We start from the raw sequence: 26,037 nt of genomic DNA on the forward strand, positions 1-26,037 counted from the left end.
GGATTGAGAAGGAAGTCAGCCGCATCCTTTCAAAGAAACCACCTCAACATCTGTCTGAAGCGATTTACGGAAATAACAAAAAATCTAAATCTGGATGACTGGATGCGGATTTGAACAGCCTTCCTCCCGACTGCACCACCTCCCTCAATCAGTGATAATGAATTATGTACAGTACAAAGGTTGCAACTTTTAAAACAATTTTTATTTTCAACAAAACATAAAATTTTCAGTTTATAATCCAAACTCATTATATACACAACACTGTAAGTTGGAAATAGAGCAGCACATCTTATCTAAAATTTTGCCTTGCGAGTTCTGGATTAAACTGAGAATTGTACTTCTGTTTTACAGGGACTGCTATGGTTTCAGTCTTTTCTTCTTCAACAGTTTCACCTCGTAACCTAGCTAGCAGTGCTTCAGCTTTTCGTTTTTCTTCAGCCTCACGTTTCAAGCGTTCAGCTCGTAACTGCTCTAAGTTAGGCTTTTGGTCATGTTGATCTTCATCACTGCTAACTTCACTGTTCACTTCAGAGCTCTCATCACTGCTAATTCTCTTTGACTTCCGATGCTTTTTATGTTTCTTCTTCACTTTTTTGTTCTTTTTATGCTTCTTCTTTCTGTCTTTATGTTTCTTGTAAGTGTCTAAATTGTTATCTATTATGCTTGTATGAGCACTTACTTTCTTGTTAGCATCTGCTGTTTTGTTTTTCTTATTCAAATATTGTTCTTCCTTAACACCTAAATATTTCCTTATATCTCGTAAAGGATCATTAAGTAATTTGCTCTTTGTAGATACTTCTGCATCCATTCCCATTAATGGTTCTGCTTTCTTTCTGTCAGGAACTTTATCATACCAAGGAATTTTCCCAGTGGCTTCAACAGTGTCCTGGCCTAGGTATGTTAAATAACCAATTTGTTTTTCATATTTCTCTTTTTCTTCTTTTATTTCACGTTCATGCTCTTCATTCTTAAGTGATGATACAATTTTGCCCTCTTCCAGATCATCAAAGAGATTGACATGTTGTGCTTTATTTGTAATTTGAATTCCACCTTCATTGGGAGACTGACCACCATCCTTTCTTGCTTTTTTACGGAGCAAAGCAGTGCGGGCCTCTTGTTCCTGAAACAATCAGAATGATAGTCAAAATGAGCTGTCTCTAAACCAAGACATCAACAGAAGTGTAGTAAAGTTTTATTTTTGGTATTCAGTAAGAGTTAGGTGAGCTCTCTTTTTATTTAATATGTCATACTTCATATTTGTACACTAAATATGTTTGAAACTGAAGTCTTCAATAATCAATATGTTATGCCATAGAGGTTCTGAGTACAAGCGTTGTGATCTTTGGTCACCTGTGCATTGTCGTTGACAATGTATCATTCAGTGAGAAGTAATGAGTTGGGTGTTGGTCCTGCTGCTGAGTAGTCTGTAAATAGCTAGCATAACACACACTTGCAAACACAAAGGATGTTCCTTTTTGAAATATGATTTTGTAAAGACTGACTGACAGAACCGTGAAGATGTTCAGGTAATGTTGTTGCTGCATTGCTTGCTCGTGCGAAATTTATCATGAGTTTGAGAAAAGCAAATATTTAACACAATCTTTCTTTATTGATTTGGGTCAGTTAGTTTGACTGACTGCTGAGATGCTGGCATAGCTTGGACTTCAGAGTTATGATTCACTACTCTTTTGCGATTTCATTAACTAATTTCATGGTAGAGTCATATTTTTTACAAGAAGTGATTTTTGTAAAGGTGGTTGTAATAGTTAAGGAGTCAAGTTCCTCACACAGTTATGAATGCTAGTCTCTTTTCAATCATTCACTAAGCTGTGTTTCTTCTCCCATCTTCTCATGAAAGTTCAATTTCATAACTATGTGTCATTACAGTGCACTGAGCAGAACAGTCAGTCAAAACAAAAAGGCATGGTGTGAATAGCATAACTACGTTTCCTTGCACTGAACTTGACAAGGTGTTTATTTAGTCGGTTTGCTGCTGTGCTGCATTTAAATATGTACCACTTTCGAGCAGTACCGAATTTCCATTGCAAGGTAGGTCATGAAAATTGGTTAGGGACAGTCAAATAATTCAAAGTCAAGTCTTGGATTTCAAAATGATTATCAGGTCCAGCTCAGTAAAGTTTAGTTCAGATCTCATTTACTTTTACAGACAATCTTATTTTTACAGTGCAGGTTTAAATATGCGCCTGAGTGTCATTTAGCATTCAAAATTTTACTTAGTTTTGGTACATAAATCTGCAGGACAATTTTCACAGCAGCATTTTGGCTAATTATTCTTTCAATGTTTGGTTTGCAATTTTATGCAGAATTTTTACTCTCTTAGATTTCATGTGTTAGAATTGCAAGTCACATACTGTGATGTCACACATTACAGCACTGTCCACTGCGCTGCATGATACAGCAGTAGCCTACACAAATTTTGTTTTCTAGTTATTTCTGGTAAAAATTAATTGCAATACAATTACACAGTTTCAGATGGGTTCAGCAACTCATGCCACCAGAGAGAGTTTACATAAGCATCTCCTTGCATTGGAAGTTCACATTACAACACAGACATACATCAAAGTTTAAGAATAAGAAACCAATTTACATATACAACAACAACACTATAAAAAAAAACAGTTACACAGAACAGGATGTTAACAATAAAAACTGCAGTAGATGTTAGTATAAAATTGTTGAGGCTTTTGTGGATAGGTGTTAACATACTGCCTATTGGCTTCTGTCTCAGGTCCTTCAGCCAAAGCTTCTTTGACGACTTCTCTGACAATTCACCACCATAAGTAGCTGATATTGTCAAAGTGTCCCCCTCCTTTGACAATGCAAGCCACTCATGTTGGTGAAAGGTCAGAAAATTGTCAAACAAATGTCAGCTGAAGCACCCAAGACAGAAGCCAAAAGCAATATGTCAGTAGATGTTAGCATTGGATAGACATCCTAAACTACAGTACAATGCATGGCAGTGGGTGCACTGTGCCAATATTAACTACTATTCATTGAAGTTCACTCACGAGGGGAAAATGACTGACTGTATCCCTTTAACATCCACCGTAATCTAATAAAAGATATATGATGGTAATGGTAGAATTACCGTACAACCTACTTTTGAAAGTCACCTCTCAGTGTGTGCTCAACAGAATTTCCTGAGAAAAAAGTCATTTCTTCCAGTGCTTCCCATTTAAGTTTCCTGAGAATTGTTTTCCTATGGGTTATATTGACCTGTCACAATCGTGGCAGCATGTGTTTGGATTTCTTCAATGTCTTTCGTCAAGTCAATTTCATAAGGCACCAAACAGCACAACAGTAGTATAAACCAGAGTCATGTAAGGGTTTTGCTTCATAGATGCACTGCACTTTTGCATCATCACCCAACAAAAGCAAGTCTTCCATTTACCATTATTACTACTGATTTTATGAAGTTGTTCCAATTAATGATTTTTTTTCACATTTTCAGATATTTATCTCATTATAAAATTTGCAATTTTCCAAATACAATGATACATATATCACTTATAAACTCACATGGGAAGTATTTTATTTTTTTAAATATAATCTACACCGGTTGAAAATGTTAAAATTTTTACATGCATTACTTCAACATCTAATAGAATTGGTAATTTTTTTATACAGAAGGCTGTGGATTGCTGTGTTATAAAGGTCTTGTCCAGAAGATGATGGGCACTAGGTTGAAGAACTTGAAACAAAGTTTGAAAGACAAGAAACTTTCTGATGGTAAAACCATAAAAGGCAGGCCGACAGACAAAATTATTGATGAACTACAGCAGTATTGTGGGATGGCCAAAACAAACAATACTGAGGATTTGTTGAAAATGAAACAGGCAGTATAGGCTACCTTCTTCCACAGACTGTCAACAGATGAAAAACCAGTACACCACCTTTGCCCTCCTGGACCTGATTCACGGTGCAATTACTGCAGTGGTGGGAGGGGGGGCGGGGGTCAGTGATGCTGTTATTGCTTTTAATGAGGGCAACATTGGTAGGGTGAAAGTGCTGCAGCATATGGGAATTAATCCTGGACAAGGTTTGCATTGATAAAGCAGAGTATGCAGCACAGTTGGCCACTAAGGAGTCCAGAGGGAGAAAAACGAACTTGGAAAAAGATCAAGAGGATGATATACAGCATGGTGCAGGGTGCTTCTGAGTGACTAAAAATAAAAAATTAAGCATACATTACGTGAGTTACAGTCTTCTGAAACTTTAGAAACTGTTCCCGAAAATTTACATTTTCTGTTGCATTTTTCCCTAAATCTCAGAAACCACTTCAAGTGGGGAGTAATAACATACATATCCTGAGTCTACTGAACTAAAAGAAGAACATAATGTTACGTATAAAATTATTTAGGATAATATACAAAAAAGTACACAAAATTTTAACCGCGTAATTAAAAAATTGTATTTCTGAAAGCAGTGGCTGAAATGCAATTATTGTAATTCAGTAGACTCAGAACATACAGTTTAATGTCCTGCAAAAGTTTCATGTCAAAGGCTCACCTGAAATACAGAGAAGCCAAGTCACTAAATTTAACATTGTCGGGATAGGGCGTTCCAAGTCCCCTTAACTCTGTATTTAAACAATGTGGCATGTCGAAAAGCTTTTATTGGCTTACAAACTTATGATGGTTTCACAGTGTTTTTATAAAATTGTCACCCAAACCGCTCAATCATCACAACGAGAGTGTCATGAGAGAGCATAATTTATGCAAGACATCACTAATGGTGGCAAATCTCAACTCAAATTTTAGAGTTAACCAACCATATGACTTTCAAATAAAAATATTTTGTAAGAGCAGCAAATGCATTAAGTAAACTCTTCTTCAGTCAGGGTATCACATAGAAGAGGAGTTGGTTGTATTTGCTAGATGTTTTTGACAGGTTGTTGTGATCTACAGCCACAATTAACATATTAAATACAACTACTTTGGAGTAGGAACTTACAGTCTTGGAAGTAATCCTGAACCAGTGAAAGCTTTGGAATGCCAGGAACAACGAGGACAGTCAATACACGCACATCTTAAGTACAACAAAGATGATGTACTATTTACGCAACAATACTGTACATTACAAAAGGTTTTCAAAATGGCGACCACCACTTTTAATATAGGCATCTTCATAGGATAGACTAGTGCACTCTACCAAGTACACCAGGCACCACACAAACCTCATCAATTGCTAAAAGTACCTGTGAGAAGTGTTTCTTCATCAGCAACTGGTGTCTCGTTCATGAGGCTTTAGATATACACATTTTTCTGTGAAGTAAGTAACATACCCAAGAGTCAATATCCCAGGTGTCTGACTGGAAGGGGGTTGTCACCTTGATTCCCTGATCTGATGTCTCTTGACCTTTTTTTTCCGGGAGGGGGGGGGGGGGGCGTATCAAAAGTCTCATGTACATGATACCAATTCCTCACCTGGATACTTGCAGTGACTGTCGAGGTCCATGCAATGCTTGGTGTGCTTGGTAAAATGCGCCAGAATTTCTGTGAAGATGTTATGCCTACACTGGACGTGGTGGTCACCATTATGAACAGTTTCTGTAACATACAACGTTGCCGCGTAAACAGTACATTACCTTTGCTGAACTTAACGTGTGTGTGCATTCATTGTCCTTGTATATTCTTATATTCTTGACATTTCAAAGGTTTCACTGGCTCACGATTACTTCCAAGACCATAAGTTCCTATTCTGAAGTAGTTGCAGTCTGATTCCTCTATCAGCTTCTTAAATTTGTGAACACACTTTTGAATCCCACTGTATAATTGCTGATCTGGTGTATGACATAAACATTTAATTGAGGACACCTTATAGACATAGGTCAGGTAACATGTGATACAACACAGCCATCTTTGAACACAGACCCACTAATTTGTTGAAGGATAAAATAAGGTTTAGGCAACCACAACTTTCTCGATGTAGCGACAGCTGGTAGCAACATGCACATTGGAGATCAACAAGAAGATGAATTCCATATTCATTTGACAGACTACAATGTCTGCAGAATCCACAATAGTCAGATATTATGTTTTGGGTCTATTTTATGCCAAGATAAGTGAGTTTTTGTTTAATTCAAACTGCTTTATGTGTCAAACTCAGTCTTACTTCAGTGCAATATTGCCATTAAATTCTGCCAAGACAGCATTCAACTGTGTAGTGCCTAGAATTTCCATGCTTTATTTTCAGAATATACTTCCTGCCTCACAGTCTACTTGCAGCAGCTGCTGGACACTCATGATAATTGTCTCACAGATAGCAGACAACTGACTCATTAGTGCTCATAAAATGTGGACTTTGATCAAAGCAGCACGGCAAAAAATAACTCAAAAACACATCTACCACTTGAACAGTTCAACCAGAAGTCCTTTATTTTACATCTCAGTTGCTCAGACAATACTGTATCTGTAACAGCGTTTCTGTTGTAATATGTGAAATTTCAATAGTCTAAAAACGAAAAAAAGATGGAATTCATTAAACTCGAGAAACATCTCATATTGGCAACTGTAAACTATCATTATGATTACCTGAAGCATATCTTATACTGGCACTTGTAAATTATCATTATTATTACCTCATTTCTACTCATTCTAACCACTGGGCAAATGTTTCCTTCCTGAATATACAAAAGTATTCTCTTCAATAAGCTCCTTATAAATATAAAGAAAAGGATCTCCAAGTTAAATTATAGATGAACAAAAAAACCGACCTGCTACTTACAAATGGTATTGGAGGTCTTTTTATTTTAAACATTGTGCAGAGCACTAGTCTCTGGTTATGATCCGAATAAATTAAAGTGTGCCAAATTCGGAATGCATTTGACTGGCAAATCTGCCTAATGCGATGTATTGCAAAATTCTATAATTTTGTCTTTTATTTTCAATAACTATTTCTTATAACATTCATAAACAGTTGCCCCTGCCCCAATACCTACATGGAATATGTTTTAGTAAGTGTACTGACTTTTTCAAATACTTTATATATTCCTCCACGAAAGTGCAAAGTAAGTTACTGTTGTGTCAGTTTGTTAAGTTATAGATGTTTTCTTGCCCACTCAACTGTAGCTTATCCCTGTGAGGTGTTTTGCATTTATAATCTTCTTCCTTTCACGTGTGGAGATCTTCTTTGTGGAGCAGGCTGAAAGTTAACACCTTGGTTCACACTACCAGCTAGATAAGTGGGCCTTCCACAGAACAGTTGAACACATGGGACCTAACTGAATACTGAATCAAAAGCTTATAGGTGACAATACAGGAAATAGCCTGAAGACAATATATACGCAACCATAATAGGATTGAATCACACCACAATTCTTTATACACAATGATAGCTGAGAAAACAAAGTTATCTGCCCAATACATCACCGTAATTAATATTTAAGAGGTCAATTTAAAACTAATAAAACATCTTATTCCTTTAATATTTGGCAAAATAAAAGCAACAAATAAGGAAGATGATGCCAATTTGCAGGCATTAAGTCAGATGGTCACTAGCACAATATTTTCATGACAACTATTTGCCAGTATTTGGTGCTACTGATATCTTAAGAAGATATTTTGTGCTTATATATTGTCTTCAGGCTCTTTCCTGTATTGTCACCTATAAGCTTTTGATTCAGTATTCAGTTAGGTCCCATGTGTTCAACTGTTCTGTGGAAGGCCCACTTATCTAGCTGGTAGTGTGAACCAAGGTGTTAACTTTCAGCCTGCTCCACAAAGAAGATCTCCACACGTGAAAGGAAGAAGATTATAAATGCAAAACACCTCACAGGGATAAGCTACAGTTGAGTGGGCAAGAAAACATCCATAACTTAACAAACTGAGACAGCAGTAACTTACTTTGCACTTTCGTGGAGGAATATATAAAGTATTTGAAAAAGTTTTAATGGAAAAGGGCCTCCAGTCAAACTGAGGCATCTTCATCAGCAGCAGAACGAGTCACAATACAGATGGCCATGCAGTAATTGTTGTGAGTTATCCCAATCTATCACAGTAGTTATGTACAGCAAAGCAATATAACTCATTTCATGAGTTTAAAGGTTCAAGCAACAGAACATGAACAATTATCCTGAATTTTATTTACATGTCAAGTTCTGTAGGACCAAATTGAGGAACAAATCTCCAAGGTCACGGAACACGTCAGTACATGAAATTACAACATAAAAGCAATAACAGATAAAATAAAATGTTTATGAACCCAAAAAGAAGTCAAGCCAAAAGTTTAAGCAAACACAATCAACAATATAACATAAGAATCAGCTTAATTTTTCAAGGAACTCCTCAACTGAACAGAAGGAGTGACCCATGAGGAAACTCTTCAGTTTCGGTTTGAAAGCACGTGGATTACTGCTACGATTTTTGAGTTCTTGTGATAGCTTACTGAAAATGGATGCAGCAGTGTACTGCACATCTTTCTGTGCAAGAGTTAAGGAAGTCCGATTTAAATGCAGATTGGATTTCTGCCAAGTATTAACTAAATCAAAGCTTTTTATTCTTGGAAATAAGCTGATATTGTTAACAAGAAATGACAATAATGAATATACATATATTGAGAGGCCAATGTCAAAATACTCAGACTAGCGAAAAGGGCCAAAAAGAGGTTCACAAACTTACACCACTTATTGCCCGTTTCTGAGCCAAAAATATCCTTTTAGAATGGGAAAAGTAACCCAAAATATAATATCATATGACATAAGCGAAGGAAAATAAGTCAAGTAGACTAATTTTCGTGTCAAACAATCACTCACATCAGATACCATTCGAATAGTAAAAATAGCAGCATTAAGTCTTTGAACAAGATCCTGAATGTGGGCTTACCACGACAGTTTACTATCTATCTGATCAGCCAGAAATTTGGACTGGTCAGTTTCACTAATCATATATACATTCTGTGAAATTAAAACATCGGAGTCTTATTGTGATTTAGCGTTAGTTTATTTTCTACAAGTCACAAACTTATTTCATGAACTGCAATATTTGAAACTGAGCCAATATTGCACAAAACATCCTTTGCTACCAAGCTAGCGTCATCACCAAACAGAAATATTTTACAGTTACCCGTAATACAAGAGGGCATATCATTTATATAAATAAGGAACAGGAGTGGCCGTAACAATGATCCCTGGGGCACCCTCCCCCCCCCTCCCCCACCTTTGACCGTACCCCATTCATATCCCACTTCACAGTCATTCTCAGCACTGTGAATAATGACCTTTTGCTGTCTGTTGTTAACCCTTTGAATGTCAAGGTAAAGATGTATTGTCATCCCCTAATGATGCTAATACTGTCAGGGTGCCGATTTGTCGGTACTCTGCTTCGTCTTGTTTATCTTACAGAATCGGGTGCTAGATGGTTTGTAACTAAACATGCTACATTGTCCAAATCGTATAAGAAATGGAAGAATGTGACAAGTACCGAGGTAAGAGGTTTTATTGCTTGCTTACTAAATATGGGACTCAATAAAAGGCCCACAATGCTCTCACACTGGAGCAAAAAACCGTCACAGGCATTTCCGTGGTTTGGTAAAATGTTTTCTGCCCACTGATTTAGGCATCTTATGAAATTCTTTCATCTTTTGGATAGTGAGAAATGTCCAGCACCAGCCATCCTGATTATGTCCCATGTATCAGGCACCAGCCATGGGTAGATCATGCTAATAATATATTCAGACATCATTACACACCTCATGAACAGCTTAGTATTGATGAGAGTCTAGTTGCCACTAAATGTCACACTTCCCTATTACAGTATTTGCAACTGATGATCCTCGTGGTTCTCCGGGTTTGAGAAAACTTCCAGAGAAGAAAGAGTCAAGATGCTGTGTGTGTACTAGTGAGGAAATGAAAAGAAAGTCAAGAACTGTTTGCAATAGATGTAATAAGGGTTTGTACGGTGAATGTTTTCCTAAACACAAATGCTAAGTCATACAGTAGACACGGAAATTCTGTAATGTTCTCTTCAAATAAATGATTATTAACTTTATGAATAATAACACAAATTTGATGTCCGTCATGTCATTTTACACACAAATGTGTGTAGATTCTATGGACTGTACTTAGCCTTCTTAAACTGAAGCACAGTGTTGGATATATGGAAACAAAGTCAAATTTATAATATCAAAAATTAAAAAAAATATTTTATCTGGACTGTCACAATCAAATTCATTTGAAACATTATAATAATCTGTGTAAGCCATAATATTCTACATACTTTTATGGATAAGTGGTGATTTTTTCATATTTTTAAAGTGAATACTGAATGATATATGGCAGTTTAAATAGAATGTAGCAAAACAATATAAATACGCATGACATTTTTAGCACACACCACTCCAAATCGGGTGACTGCAAAAGGGTTAAAGTAAGAGGTGAACCAATTGTTACTCTCCGTATTCCATAAGGGTCAAACTTCTGGAGCAATATTTTGTGATCAACACAATCAAATGCCTTAATTAAATAAAAAAATATGCCTAGCATTCACAACCTTTAGTTTAACCCATTCAGTACCTCACAGAGAAAAGAGGATATAGCATTTTCAGTTGCTAAATGACTTCTAAAGCTGTATATTTGATAGCAAATTATGTGATATAAAATGATCAACTATCCTTACATACACAGTCTTTTCAATAGCTTTAGCAAACACTGATGGCATAGAAATAGGTCTAAAATTATCCCTTTCTCTCTTTTTATAATTCAGCTTTACTACTGAGTACTTTAATCGCTGTTCAGGAAACTGACCATTCCTAATGAAAAAATTACAAATATGGCTAAGTATAGGGCTAACATGTGCAGCACAGTACTTTAATATTCTGCTACGTACTCCATCATATCTATGAGAGTCCTTAGTCTTCAGTGATTTAATTATTGACTCAATCTCCTCCTTGTCTGTATCACAGAGGAGTATTTCAGATATCTATCTTGGAAAGGCATTTGTCAAGACAGTTATATGATTCCCTGGAGAAACTAAATTTTTATTTAATTCACCAGCAATGCTCAGAAAATGATTGTTAAATACTGTACATATATGTGATTTATCAGCAACAGAAATATTTTTACTACAAACTGACTTTATACCGCCGACCTTGTGCTGCTGACCAAACGCTTCCTTCACCACTTACCATAATGTTTTAATTTTATCCTGTGAATTAGCTATTCTATTTGCGCTCCACATACTCTTTGCCTTCGTAATAACATTTTTAAGCACCTTACAATACTGTTTGTAATGGGCTACTGTAGCTTGATTGTGAATACTTCTAACATTTTGATATAATGCCCACTTTGTTCTACATGATATCCTTATCCCAGGCTGTCTTTTACTGCTAGTATCCCATCTAGAACATACTAATGAAAAGCAACTCTCAAAGAGCATGAGAAACGTGTCCAGGAAAGCATTATATCTGTCATCTATGTTATCAGCACTGTAAGCATCCTGCCACTCTTGTTCCTTCGCGAGGTTTAAAACACTCTTTATTGCCATTGGATTAACTTCCCTACATAATTTGTAATTATATGTGACTGTTGTTTGAGTAGAAAAGCCTTTTAGTGTTAAAATATGTGCCTCGTGGTCTGAAAACATTTCCTGCTCATCTTTTTATGGTCTACAATCAATATGTACATTTTATGTGGATAGTGCACACATTGGCTGCAGTACACATGAAATGCTGGGAAACAGACACAACTTTAAGAAATAAAGGCTTCAGCAGATGTGACGGATGCTGTCATTCCAATACAATTTGTAATTTTTGTACATCTACAATGGGCAAATATTATTAATAAGAGTTCATCAATAAGGTGTACCAGGATGTTGTTACACGTCTCTGTCTCCCAAGAAAAAATACTTACAGCCAATAAAGCCCTCCTCTGCCTTTCTTTTTCTTCCTCAGCAGCTTTTGCTTCATCTCTTCGGACTCTGGCTATGTTCTCTTTGGTGCGGACATGCCATCTAAATACAAAACAGTTAAAGCATACTCATGAAACTAAAACAAAAATATCACATATACAACACAGTATAATGATTTAGTTACTGACTGGCAACATATCACAAGCAAACAGCCCAGTCCCATTTTCATGCTTGGTTAAGTAAATAAATTCAAGGAATGGACAGTTTATCTTTTTTATGTGAGTCTCCTCAAATTTTCTTTCTGTTAGGCCTATATTGTAACTAACTCTATGCTATAGTGGAGGTGACATGAAATGAGTTTTTCCACGTTTAAAACCCAACTAGAGATAGAATCTCTCCGAGAACACTATTTTTCTCTATTAATAATGTGCGGGAAGTTCTGATTGAAAATTATGAGGGATGGGGCTTGGCTAGCTTTTGGAATGTACTTCATTTTTCTAGCTGTAGGAAAAACATGCACACAAACACACACACACTCGCTCACATGTGCATATGTACTCCCTACATTGTGCTCAATCAACTGACAGCTCCACAGGAGTATGATCCCTGTGGCAGGGGATTGGGAGTGGGAGTGTCCACTCCCACAGAGGCCATAAATGGTGGAACACCCAGATGCAAGACCTGCACAATTCACTCACCCAGTACCACCTACTCCAATCCCGTCACAGGCTCATCCTGCACCACCAGAGGCAGGGCCACTTGTGAAAGCAACCATGTTACATACCAGCCCTGCTGTAACCACTGCACAGTGTTTAACATTGGTATGACGACCAAGCAGCTGTCGAATAGAATTAATGGCCATCACCAAACTGTTGCCAAAAACAAGGTGGACCACCCAATGGTAAAACGTGCAGCAGAGCACATGTGAGATTTCAATGCCTGCTTCACAACCCATGCCATCTCGATCATCCCCACCACCACCAGCTTTTCTGAGGTGCGCAGATGGAAGCTATCCTTACAGCACCTTCACTCCCATAACCCTCCTGGCCTAAATCTAAGGTGCCCCCCCCCCCCAATAGAGTTTTGTGTGTGTGTGTGTGGGTATCACCCCTGCCCCAGTACCCCCACCCAATTTGTGTCCCTACATCAGCTACTTGTGTGCTGTTATATAACGCCCAAGTCTACATGCTTGCCCTCAACTCCTTCCTTGCCTCCTGCCTCACTCCATCCCTCTCACCCCATCCCACATACTCACCATGGGCCAGTAAAGAGCTGGCAGTTGACTGATCTCAGTGTAGGGAGCCAAGCATGTGCATGTGAGTGAATGTGTATTTGTGTGCACATTTTTCTATAGCTAGAAAAAGGAAGTGCTTTCCAAAAGCTAGCCAAGCTCAATACCCTTTGTGCGCCTATCGATGATGCAGTCCTTCTGCCTTTCGGTGAGTCATCTTAATATTCCAAAATAATTCATAATTTTTTCTACTTAATACCATGCTACAACTTCATTTCTTTTTTCTTTGTTTTAGGTTTCCCTTAGCTCCAGTATTTCTACTAGTGCCTGTCGGTTGGTCTCTGTTCTGTACGTGCTCATCCATTTCTTTTAGTTCTTTCATGTTGAAATAATTTCACAGTTTGTTCACTGCTCTTAAGTGTACTTATTTTCAACACTCAGAATTTGAGATTCAAAACTTTTCTAGTCCTTTCGTAACTCCCTTAACTCACACCATAATGGTTCTTTTCTTTCAGAAGAGTTATTCACATCTTTTGTTATATGTGAGTGTAAGTTTCCACAATTGCTGTCAGCTTCAATGAAACTTTTCTACGTACACTACCACATCATTATGTTACAATACTCAGCAATCTTTGGCAATTATTGCAAGTGGTGTTCATCAGGGGGATGTATTTATTACAACAGTGTGCCACGAACGTTATACAACTCAGTTTCTGTTTAGATGAAAGGAGTGAAGAGGAGGGAATTGATGACCTTTATTCATAACAAATTTTATTGACTGATATTGTTGAATGTGGAGCATACCAAGGCAAGACTAAAACATTTGGGTAAATCCATGAACTAGCCACAGTCACACTCCTACAGGAGGAATACAATAAACATTATGACTGAGATTTCAGAAAAACCTGCCAATATGAATTGGGATGATGGATACAGGCTTGTGTCATCTTGGCTGGCTGTGGTAGCTGGCCCACAGTGTTTAAGAGGCTGGCCTATTAGAAATGGTTATAAATATAGTGGGAATAGGCACACACCTCACTGTTGCCTTAGCTGTCTTCATGCATAACAGGAATGGTACTTATTATGTCACTTCTGTGGTTTTTACCTGCTCCTCATTCAGCAATATCACACAACCCTGAAGGAAGTCGTTTACAACAGTGTCCAAAACATCGGTGAATATCACAAACTGATGCCATGGTCACATAATTGCATAAATTTTACTGAATTTGTTTGGTTAAACTGTTTTAATTAATTCTGTACAGGGGTCTGACAAAATGTCTAGCTTATTATTTTTATTATTGAAAACCATTGTCTTTTCAGTTTATATGTGGGTGAATTACCAACAACATCAACTTATGAACAAAAAAACACTAAAGAACTAAATATGCTGAAAATCAGTAAGCAGTCAATTAATAGATAAAAGTCAGAAAAGTAAATAAATACACACATCAAAAAAAGTTTTGCATCACCTCAGTTCCAAGAGTTCTGGAACCTGTGCAGAAAATTGGAATAGAGATCAACATAAACATTATTCCTGCCCTTTTTATTGCTCATGAAAACCACACATCGCATGTTGTGCCACCATACAGCGAGACTTTCAGAGTTGGTGGTCCAGATTGCTTTACACACCGGTACCTCTGATACCCAGTAGCACGTCCTCTTGCATTGATGCATTCCTGTATTCATTGTGGCATACCATTCACAAGTTCATCAAGGCACTGTTGGTCCAGATTGTCCCACTCCCCAAAGGCGATTCAGTGTACATCACTCAGAGTGGTTGGTGGGTCATGTCGTCCATAAACAGCCCTTTTCTGTCTATCGCAGGCATGTTCGAAAGGGTTCATTTCTGGAGAACATGCTGGCCACTCTAGTCGAGTGATGTCGTTATCCTGAAGGAAGTCTTTCACAAGATGTGTACGATGGGGACACGAATTGTCGTCCATGAAGACGAATGCCTCACTAATATGCTGCTGATATGGTTGCATATATTTGTTAACATCGAGTATAGATTTAAGTGTCAGGAAGTTATTTCTGAAAGTATTTGTATGGAGTGTAGCCATGTATGGAAGTGAAACATGGACGGTAAATAGTTTGGACAAGAAGAGAATAAAAGCTTTTGAAATGTGGTGCTACAGAAGAATGCTGAAGATTAGATGGGTAGATCACATAACTAATGAGGAAGTATTTAATAGGATTGGGGAGAAGAGAAGTTTGTGGCACAACTTGACCAGAAGAAGGGATCGGTTGGTAGGACATGTTCTGAGGCATCAAGGGATCACCAATTTAGTATTGGAGGGCAGCGTGGAGGGTAAAAATCATAGGGGGAGACCAAGAGATGAATACACTAAGCAGATTCAGAAGGGTGTAGGTTGCAGTAGGTACTGGGAGATGAAGAAGCTTGCACAGGATAGAGTAGCATGGAGAGTTGCATCAAACCAGTCTCAGGACTGAAGACCACAACAACAACAACAACAACAACAATGGTTGCACTATCGATCGGAGGATGGCATTCACATATCGTACAGCCATTATGGTGCCTTCCATGACCACCAGCGGTGTACGTCGGTCCCAGATAATGCTACCCCAGAACAGCAGGGAATCTCCACCTTGCTGGACAGTGTGTTTAAGGCGTTCAGCCTGACCAGGTTGCCTCCAAACATGTCTCCGACGATTGTCTGGTTGAAGGCATATGCGAAACTCACTGGTGAAGAGAACGTGATGCCAATCCTGAGCAGTCCATTTGGCACACTGTTGGACCCATCTGTACTGCACTGCATGGTGTTGTAGTTACAAAGATGGACCTCACCATGGACATCGGGAGTGAAGTAACACATCATGCAGCCTATTGTGCACAGTTTGAGTCATAACACAATGTCCTGTGGCTGCACAAAAAGCATTATTCAACATGGTGGTGTTGCTTTCAGGATTCCTTCGAGCCATTATCCGTAGGTAGCAGTCATCCACTGCAGTAGTAGACCTTGGGCGGCCTGAGTGAGGCATGTCATCGACAGTTCCTGCCTTGCTTTAGCTCACTCTGAGAGGTTGTTGAGAGCCCTTCCTGGCACAAAGTAACAATGAGGACGCGACCGAACTGTGGTACTGACCGTCTGGGCATGGTTAACTACAGACAACACAAGCCGTGTACCTCCTTCCTGGTGGAATGACTGGAACTGATCAGCTGTCAGACCCCCTCTGTCTAGTAGGCACTGCTCATGCCTAGTTGTTTACATCTTTGGGGGTGGGGGTGGGGGGCGGTGGGAGGGGGGGTTTAGTGACATCTCTGAACAGTCAAAGGGACTGTGTCTGTGATACAATATCCACAGTGAACATCCATATTCAGGAGTTCTGGGAACCGGGGTGATGCAAAACTTTTTCTGATGTGTGTAATTTATCAACAGAAGTGTCTCACTTTCATTGTTTCTCACTACCAGAGTGTTCAGTAACCTATGTGCACTATATGCCATATGCTATCACGGCTGTGGAACCTTTTATACTATCCATCAAAGGACATCATGGTCCGGCAATTAGTTTGTACTTAAAATACTCTCAAATGTTGCAGGTACCATATGAAGCAACAGTTTCAATTCTTCTCAAATTTCACTGCATGTTGTGAGTTACATATAATACCAGAACAAGTCTTGAACACTCATATACAGGATTTGTAAGCTTAACTCCTGACAGTCAATTTACTCTAATGAACAAAACGTAAGGATGAAAGTAACTTTTGTATGATGTGTCACTGCCAAGTAATGCAGCTCAATGATACTTTGACAATGATACATAGAAAGAACTGCTACAGTATAGTACAGTGTCACAATAACATTAAATTGTGTGTGTACCGTGTTCGAAGATTTGGAGGTTAGTAAGCCCATGAAACATTATGCCTCCCCACACCTCAACACCTGGATTTCCAAAACGGCCATATTCGACAATGCTGGATGTACACTCATATGGCTAGAGGTGAGAAAACGTAATGCACACTTTGGTGGTTCAGGTGTTGTGTGGGGAGGTATAATGTTATATGGGTGTACTGACCTCCAAATCTTTTAACACAGTACACCCAGCAGTCAACAATATTGTGACACTGAACTCTTCTCCAGTGTACATGGTTTTGGGGGTGCATTTGGCCCTGACTTCATTTTCATGGATGAAGATGCGTGACTGCATCGAACGGTGCATGTGGATGAGCTCTTGGAATGAGAGTATATCTGGCAAGTATACTGTCCCGCTGGTTTCCCCAACTTAATGTTCTGGGAAATGTACTGCAGCAATTCCACATGCACAATGACCTTCCACCAGTTGCCAACCATGCTCATGGAGGAATGGAACACCCTACCATAAGAACTCCTTACTAACCTTGTGGCCAGCATCGCAGCACCTTACAGAACATGCATTGCCATCTTTGGTGCTCACAAATCATGTTCCAAACACTTTCCCACCTACTGTTAAGTCCAAAGGACTATCATTACTCATGGTGACTCAGTGTAATTATTGTCTTTGAATAAAAGTGTCATTTTTGTCACCTCATTGTGTATTTCTTTCCGTTACCTTCTGTGCTATGCTGTAGCACTTCTTTCTCTGTATGGTCAAAGTTTCATTGAGCTGTTACTTGATAGCGATACATCATGCAAAAGTTATTTTCATCCTTAAGTTTTGCACACCTGTTTATATGTAAGTATACATACATACAAAACAAACTGCAGGATTGGAAAAATTCAGAATGCCGATTCTTTCCTTTTTCCTAAAATTCTTAGTACACTTTGGATGAGAGATCATTTCTTGGGACAAAAGGCATTACATCCAATTCCACCTGTCTGCTTTGACCCGTGGATGAAACCACTACTTTCAGCGTATCCAATATGGTGACTATGATGTCACTACATACACATGCCAACAATTGCAAAAACCCATCAATAACAGAATAACTCCAAAAATAAAATGAAACTAAGGGGACAACACAGGAAATGGGGGTTTAGGGTGGGGACAAGCTAAATATACAACAATGTAAAAACACCAACTACTCCAAAACAAACACTACACAAAAAAATAATAATACAGCATTCCAATACACCAACAAAAACCACAGGAATCGAAGACTTCCTTTGACCTGCATAGCTCAACCATAACGATCGATATCGAAATACCAAAACCTACAATTATGAAAAATAGAACCAAAACCCCACAACACCTCAACAACCCAACAACCAGACATCACTACATCAATTAACACACATCAAATCTACCATAAATACAAAAAATGTTACAATTCCTATAGAATAAACCTAAAATAAAAAATACTTACCACAAACAGAATCCCGCAACACAATCTAGATAGGCCACTTCAAACACACGTGCATACACATACCCAAATGCATGGACACAAAGAAACACAAACAAAAAAAACTCCTAAATCAACCACAACCTGCCGCCAATAAACCAACCCCAAACACCCACCCCACCCCCCCCTTGAACCATGGACCTTGCCATTGGTGGGGAGGCTTGCGTGCCTCAGCGATACAGATGGCCGTACAGTAGGTGCAACCACAACGGAGGGGTATCTGTTGAGAGGCCAGACAAACATGTGGTTCCTGAAGAGGGGCAGCAGCCTTTTCAGTAGTTGCAGGGGCAACAGTCTGGATGATTGACTGATCTGGCCTTGTAACATTAACCAAAACGGCCTTGCTGTGCTGGTACTGCGAACGGCTGAAAGCAAGGGGAAACTACAGCCGTAATTTTTCCCGAGGACATGCAGCTCTACTGTATGATTAAATGATGATGGCGTCCTCTTGGGTAAAATATTCTGGAGGTAAAATAGTCCCCCATTCGGATCTCCGGGCGGGGACTACTCAGGAGGACGTCGTTATCAGGAGAAAGAAAACTGGCGTTCTACGGATCGGAGCGTGGAATGTCAGATCCCTTAATCGGGCAGGTAGGTTAGAAAATTTAAAAAGGGAAATGGATAGGTTAAAGTTAGATATAGTGGGAATTAGTGAAGTTCGGTGGCAGGAGGAACAAGACTTTTGGTCAGGTGATTACAGGGTTATAAATACAAAATCAAAATAGGGGTAATGCAGGAGTAGGTTTAATAATGAATAAAAAAATAGGACTGCGGGTTAGCTACTACAAACAGCATAGTGAACGCATTATTGTGGCGAAGATAGACACAAAGCCCATGCCTACTACAGTAGTACAAGTTTATATGCCAACTACCTCTGCAGATGATGAAGAAATAGATGAAATGTAAGACGACATAAAAGAAATTATTCAGGTAGTGAAGGGAGACGAAAATTTAATAGTCATGGGTGACTGGAATTCGTCAGTAGGAAAAGGGAGAGAAGGAAACATAGTAGGTGAATATGGATTGGGGGGAAGGAATGAAAGAGGAAGCCGCCTTGTAGAATTTTGCACAGAGCATAACTTAATCATAGCCAACACTTGGTTCAAGAATCATAAAAGAAGGTTATATACCTGGAAGAATCCTGGAGATACTAAAAGGTATCAGATAGATTATATAATGGTAAGACAGAGATTTAGGAACCAGGTTTTAAATTGTAAGACATTTCCTGGGGCAGATGTGGATTCTGACCACAATCTAGTGGTTATGAACTGCAGATTGAAACTGAAGAAACTGCAAAAAGGTGGGCATTTAAGGAGATGGGACCTGGATAAACTGAAAGAACCAGAGGTTGTAGAGAGTTTCAGGGAGAGCATAAGGGAACAATTGACAGGAATGGGGGAAAGAAATACAGTAGAAGAAGAATGGGTAGCTCTGAGGGATGAAGTAGTGAAGGCAGCAGAGGATCAAGTAGGTAAAAAGACGAGGGCTAATAGAAATCCATGGGTAACAGAAGAAATACTGAATTTAATTGATGAAAGGAGAAAATATAAAAATGCAGTAAATGAAGCAGGCAAAAAGGAATACAAACGTCTCAAAAATAATATCAACAGGAAGTGCAAAATAGCTAAGCAGGGATGGCTAGAGGACAAATGTAAGGATGTAGAGGCTTGTCTCACTAGGGGTAAGATAGATACTGCCTACAGGAAAATTAAAGAGACCTTTGGAGAGAAGAGAACCACTTGTATGAATTTCAAGAGCTCAGATGGCAACCCAGTTCTAAGCAAAGAAGGGAAGGCAGAAAGGTGGAAGGAGTATATAGAGGGTTTATACAAGGGCGATGTACTTGAGGACAATATTATGGAAATGGAAGAGGATGTAGATGAAGACGAAATGGGAGATAAGATACTGCATGAAGAGTTTGACAGAGCACTGAAAGACCTGAGTCGAAACAAGGCCCTGGGAGTAGACAACATTCCATTTGAACTACTGATGGCCTCGGGAGAGCCAGTCATGTCAAAACTCTACCATCTGGTGAGAACGATGTATGAGACAGGCGAAATACCCTCAGACTTCAAGAAGAATATAATAATTCCAATCCCAAAGAAAGCAGGTGTTGACAGATGTGAAAATTACCGAACTATCAGTTTAATAAGTCACAGCTGCAAAATACTAACGCGAATTCTTTACAGACGAATGGAAAAACTGTTAGAAGCCGACCTCGGGGAAGATCAGTTTGGATTCCGTAGAAATGTTGGAACACGTGAGGCAATACTGACCTTACGACTTATCTTAGAAGAAAGATTAAGAAAAGGCAAACCTACGTTTTTAGCATTTGTAGAGTTAGAGAAAGCTTTTGACAATGTTAACTGGAATACTCTCTTTCAAATTCTGAAGGTGGCAGGGGTAAAATACAGGGAGCGAAAGGCTATTTACAGTTTGTACAGAAACCAGATGGCAGTTATAAGAGTCGAGCGGCATGAAAGGGAAGCAGTGGTTGGGAAAGGAGTAAGACAGGGTTGTAGCCTCTCCCCGATGTTATTCAATCTGTATATTGAGCAAGCAGTAAAGGAAACAAAAGAAAAATTCGGAGTAGGTATTAAAATTCATGGAGAAGAAGTAAAAACTTTGAGGTTCGCCGATGACATTGTAATTCTGTCAGAGACAGCAAAGGACTTGGAAGAGCAGTTGAACGGAATGGACAGTGTCTTGAAAGGAGGATATAAGATGAACATCAACAAAAGCAAAACGAGGATAATGGAATGTAGTCAAATTAAGTCGGGTGATGCTGAGGGAATTAGATTAGGAAATGAGACACTTAAAGTAGTAAAGGAGTTTTGCTATTTAGGGAGTAAAATAACCGATGATGGTCGAAGTAGAGAGGATATAAAATGTAGACTGGCAATGGCAAGGAAAGCGTTTCTCAAGAAGAGGAATTTGTTAACATCGAGTATAGATTTAAGTGTCAGGAAGTCGTTTCTGAAAGTATTTGTATGGAATGTAGCCATGTATGGAAGTGAAACATGGACGATAACTAGTTTGGACAAGAAGAGAATAGAAGCTTTCGAAATGTGGTGCTACAGAAGAATGCTGAAGATTAGATGGGTAGATCATGTAACTAATGATGAGGTATTGAATAGGATTGGGGAGAAGAGAAGTTTGTGGCACAACTTGACTAGAAGAAGGGATCGGTTGGTGGGACATGTTTTGAGGCATCAAGGGATCACAAATTTAGCATTGGAGGGCAGTGTGGAGGGTAAAAATCGTAGAGGGAGACCAAGAGATGAATACACTAAGCAGATTCAGAAGGATGTAGGTTGCAGTAGATACTGGGAGATGAAGAAGCTTGCACAGGATAGAGTAGCATGGAGAGTTGCATCAAACCAGTCTCAGGACTGAAGACCACAACAAACAACAAACACCCACATCACACTCCACCCCCCCCCCCCCCCCAAAAAAACCCTCCAACAAACAAAAAACACAGAGTAAACCAAAATCAATCACAGCTTACAAATAAAAAAAAACTGCAACTTTGCAAGCCCTCTATAACATAATCATAAAACAATCCCGCCCCTCATCCACGCACAACCCGCCCCATTAAGTCAACCTACCCCCTCAACCCACCACCCTAGCACACAGCCCTAAAAAAAAGTACAATAATCCCCAAGGATGCTCTTCTGGCAGCAATACTCATCTAAATGACATTGCAGGTTGGAAGAGCAACTCTTCCCCCCCTCTATGACTTATTTAATCACCCTCCCCCAAAAACCCCTCTATTATATTAGCGCACACCCCAGTTTTGTAATTTTTATACTCAAGCCTGTGATTAACAATTAAATGCTCATAACCCCTCTTCCCCAAACCCATATATGACAAAAATGCATCTGAAACTAAGGTACTCCCCTCCTCAATATATTCTTCAATCAAACACACCAATTCCTTCTTAGTACGACCCTCCACACCCCAAGAAACGCAGTCAGCAAACCCACCCCCTGAAATCACAGCCACCCCCCCCTCCCCCACACTCACAAACTATCTCGAAAACTACTACTCCCATACTTCCTCTTACTAAACTGAGATTCATTGATATTAACAACCACTCCAGGCCCACGCAACTTACCCCCATACTCGGAACAAACCCCTCGACAAAAAGAAAACCAATCTAACACCCTTCTCTCATGCACAGGAGTCTCACGCGCACAAAAATTGACAGAAGACCTATAACAAAAATAGTAAGTCAACAAAACAATCTTTCTCATGGCCAACCTAGATTTCTCAAACCGGGTACTGTGTCTATGCGACTGCCAGATGTTATCCCACAGATACAGGCAATTATATGCTTTCCTGGTCCAAGGTGCCGAAACTCTCGTCAGCCTCTTATTATCACCAAAAGTGCTGCACCTGACATACTCTGCAACCAGCCCAAATAGCTGCAAGAACTTAATAACTGACAGCATATCCTTACCCATCTCGGCATACAATGAAGCACCATTAAATTTCATGGTCATATTCATACATACCAACAGAAACAATACAGTGAATTAAATTTCTTACAACACAACAAACACCAAACCAATAAAACCTAACAAAAGCACCAAACACACAAAGAAACAAAAACCTTAATAAATCACAGAAAACACTTCCAACCTACATTAGGCCACCAGCTATAAACACTCAGAGCTACGTTGCAACTGTCAAAACTGTACCTCAAATGAACCCAATACAATGTTACACTCAGCACACACATCATCACAGGGCATCATCAAACACAACATCTACAAATACAACCAACTCAAAAACTCCATGCCGTAATGACGCCACACAGCACAAAGCAGATGGGAGGAATCAGTTGCTTCTGAATCAACTCATTCACATTGTTCCAGAATTCGAACAAAGTTGATGTGTTAGGTGTCACTGCCCTTTTGGTGTGGCCACCGCCATGCATTCTCAGGATACGCAAAACTTTTATTAATTATACTGAATTTCACATTTAAAGTATTCTAATGTGAAATTTTAATGCCAGTGAGCCTGTCTTACGCATCCTGGGCTTACAAGCCCCCTCCTTGACATGTCTGCTCCATAACTGCCTATGGTGGATCTTCATCATTTGGTAGTACAACAGTTTTTAAAGTAGCTTTGAAACAAGAGTTCAGAGGGCAGATTATAATGTGTTTTCACCTCTTTAAATAACTATTTGATATAACTAAAAATGTGACACTTCATTCACTTTACGTAGTGGACATTTCCACTCATATGCCAAGTAAAAGAATTGACTTGAAGGGAATTGAGTGACAAACCACCCCATCATACCAAAACAGTGTGTGTGTGGTTCTTAAGAATCATTAGATAAAATGTACTAGGCTTACAGAGTAAATGCATACCTTACAGTATGAACATTAAAAAGACTATTTAAATATTCTCAATTCTCGTATGTTAAATGTTTGTTTGACAATGCTTCCATGCCATCATCACACAACATGCCACTCCATCATTTTATAAAAGGTTTCTTAGCATATTCATAAAATTGCTAATTGACTTGTGCAGCATCATACTTTCTGTATTACACATCATGTCATTAAAATGACCGATAAAGATAAAAAGTCAGAAAACACCTTATGACTACTAAAATATGATGATTATTACTGTCCTCAATAAGCAGTATTAAGAAGATGAAATGTAACCCCATGAAGATACAGAATATAAATGAATGAGAATATGGAAATGTGAACCTGTATGTTAAAATTTTAATTTATGATGGAGTGATACATCAGGTGCTGTATGAAAACAAGTATCAAAGGGCAGCACACTCACTAGGTAGGCAGATATGACTTGAAAGATACAAGAAACTGCAGAGATTTCACAAAGGAATGTATACTGAACAGTAAATATATAACAATGGAAAAGGGAAAATACTGTAAGCAATTTGTGGGTTGTCAACCGCATGAAAATAAAATACTGTATGGAACGAGCTGCTCCACAAAATGTTAATCCCTTCTCCTTTTCCATCCAGTATTATGATAAACTCTGTGACAAAACAAAACTTCAAAATATCTTGAGCATTGCTCAATCACCAGAAGACTGCTTGACAGCTGTACCGAAAGTCATGCTTTCAGCTGGATATGAATATATATGCTATACAGAAAATAAAATAATTGCTGTGCATCTGTGAATTGCCTCATCAAAGGCACATGTTGAATGAGTGAGGATCACATTTTACTGCAGACTGAACAATCATTAATTACATTGTGATTAGGCACCTAACTGGTTGGATGGTCATTTTGAAGCACTCAAAAGTGAAGTAATCCTTGTTGAGATACCTAAAATAATTACATACCTGAAAGCAGTGAAGACTATGATAAACCCCATCAACTTTGACCTGTGATGCTTTGAACCAATATTATGACTGTGACATGAAATGAAGCTTATTTCAATCAAAGCTGATCCCTGCAGAAAAACTTTTTTTTTCAATTTTTTTGTGTGATGTTCTGGTTAATAATATCTCCAAACACACAAAAGTTTTGAAAATATCAGACTTTTGAGGAAATAAAGGGTTCATCACAGAAGTTAGCGTGACTACGGAATGCACAATGTTTACGCAAAATTTATAACACATTTGTTGGCTTCCCCAACTCATAACCTAGTCTTCACCTTTCAACATAACCTAGACCTCGGTCTACACCAATGCGGAACAGCGGTATTATAATCATCTGAACCCCTACATGACCTCTACGCTCAATCGTTCCATATCATTTCGACAAAAATTGTGAAAATGTCATACGGATTATGAAACTGTCTGTTTAGTCACACACAATAATTCCATTAACATATTCGTCCAGATAAAAGATTAAACGCTGGCAGCAACATTTATTGTGTAAAATTTGAGCACACAATCATATATGTGCAGTATTTCTTTTTCGTAAATATGGATAACGTAATGCGTTAGAACAGGTTCCTGATCACTACTGCAACTAAATTCGCTATAGAAATTAATATACAGAGAGATAACTTCTAATGAATAACGAGGACACCAATAAACACCACCCACCTTTTCTTCGGAAGAATATTCATTGTTCCACTATGAAGCAGTAATAATTCCTATGGCAATGTTGATTCTTGGAGAATCACTTATCCTTCCTTTCGTTTCATATATGGCACAATTATTAAATTTTAGCCGTCAATTGTTAAAATATCAATCGCTGATGACTCATTATTTTGAGTGTCCCGTTTCAGTACTGGATACTACAGCTGTCCGCCACTGACAAGTCGCCACAATATTTACAACCAGAGCTGCAAAACACAAACGCGTTTGTTTACGAGTGTTATAGAATCTCTGAATGTTCTATCGATAGGTTACAGTGATCACCAGTGATCTCTATACTAACATGGAGATCACTGGTGATCCTTCGACCATAGATACTAGGTTGTAGGTTCGAAGTGGTGATCACACTTGTTGGTGATCACTGCCATAGAGTAGAAACATATCTGAAGTTTACATTAAGTTCTGTGAACTTTGTCAACATTAGCTCGAATTGTCTCGTGATCTCGGGAGCACGCTGTTCGTTTAACGCCAATTCACATCAGCCGCTACGCTACTACTCGTCACTTCA

General features: G+C 38.7%; 1 protein-coding gene across 1 annotated transcript; it reads right to left on the bottom strand.

Annotated features, from left to right (window-relative positions):
• Positions 1–195: 195 nt before the first annotated feature.
• On the bottom strand, positions 196–25,835 carry LOC126177088 (leukocyte receptor cluster member 1 homolog). The gene is made up of 3 exons (XM_049924341.1): positions 25,476–25,835; positions 11,867–11,966; positions 196–1,120 (listed from the first exon to the last, which is right to left on the bottom strand). The coding sequence occupies exons 1-3, from the start codon at positions 25,496–25,498 to the stop codon at positions 290–292; spliced, it is 954 nt and encodes a 317-aa protein (XP_049780298.1). The 5' UTR covers positions 25,499–25,835; the 3' UTR covers positions 196–289.
• Between the last annotated feature and the right edge of the window lie 202 nt (positions 25,836–26,037).

Source organism: Schistocerca cancellata, chromosome 3 (assembly GCF_023864275.1).
Source record: "Schistocerca cancellata isolate TAMUIC-IGC-003103 chromosome 3, iqSchCanc2.1, whole genome shotgun sequence".
In the NCBI taxonomy this organism is placed as follows: domain Eukaryota; kingdom Metazoa; phylum Arthropoda; class Insecta; order Orthoptera; family Acrididae; genus Schistocerca; species Schistocerca cancellata.

Excerpts from the sequence above, each read along its gene's own strand:
- LOC126177088 (XM_049924341.1), bottom strand. The coding sequence starts at position 25,498 with ATGAATATTCTTCCGAAGAAAAG. Across the intron at positions 11,967-25,475 it reads AATATTCTTCCGAAGAAAAG|ATGGCATGTCCGCACCAAAG; the intron begins GTGGGTGGTGTT and ends TTTTGTATTTAG. Across the intron at positions 1,121-11,866 it reads AGAGGAGGGCTTTATTGGCT|GAACAAGAGGCCCGCACTGC; the intron begins GTAAGTATTTTT and ends TGATTGTTTCAG.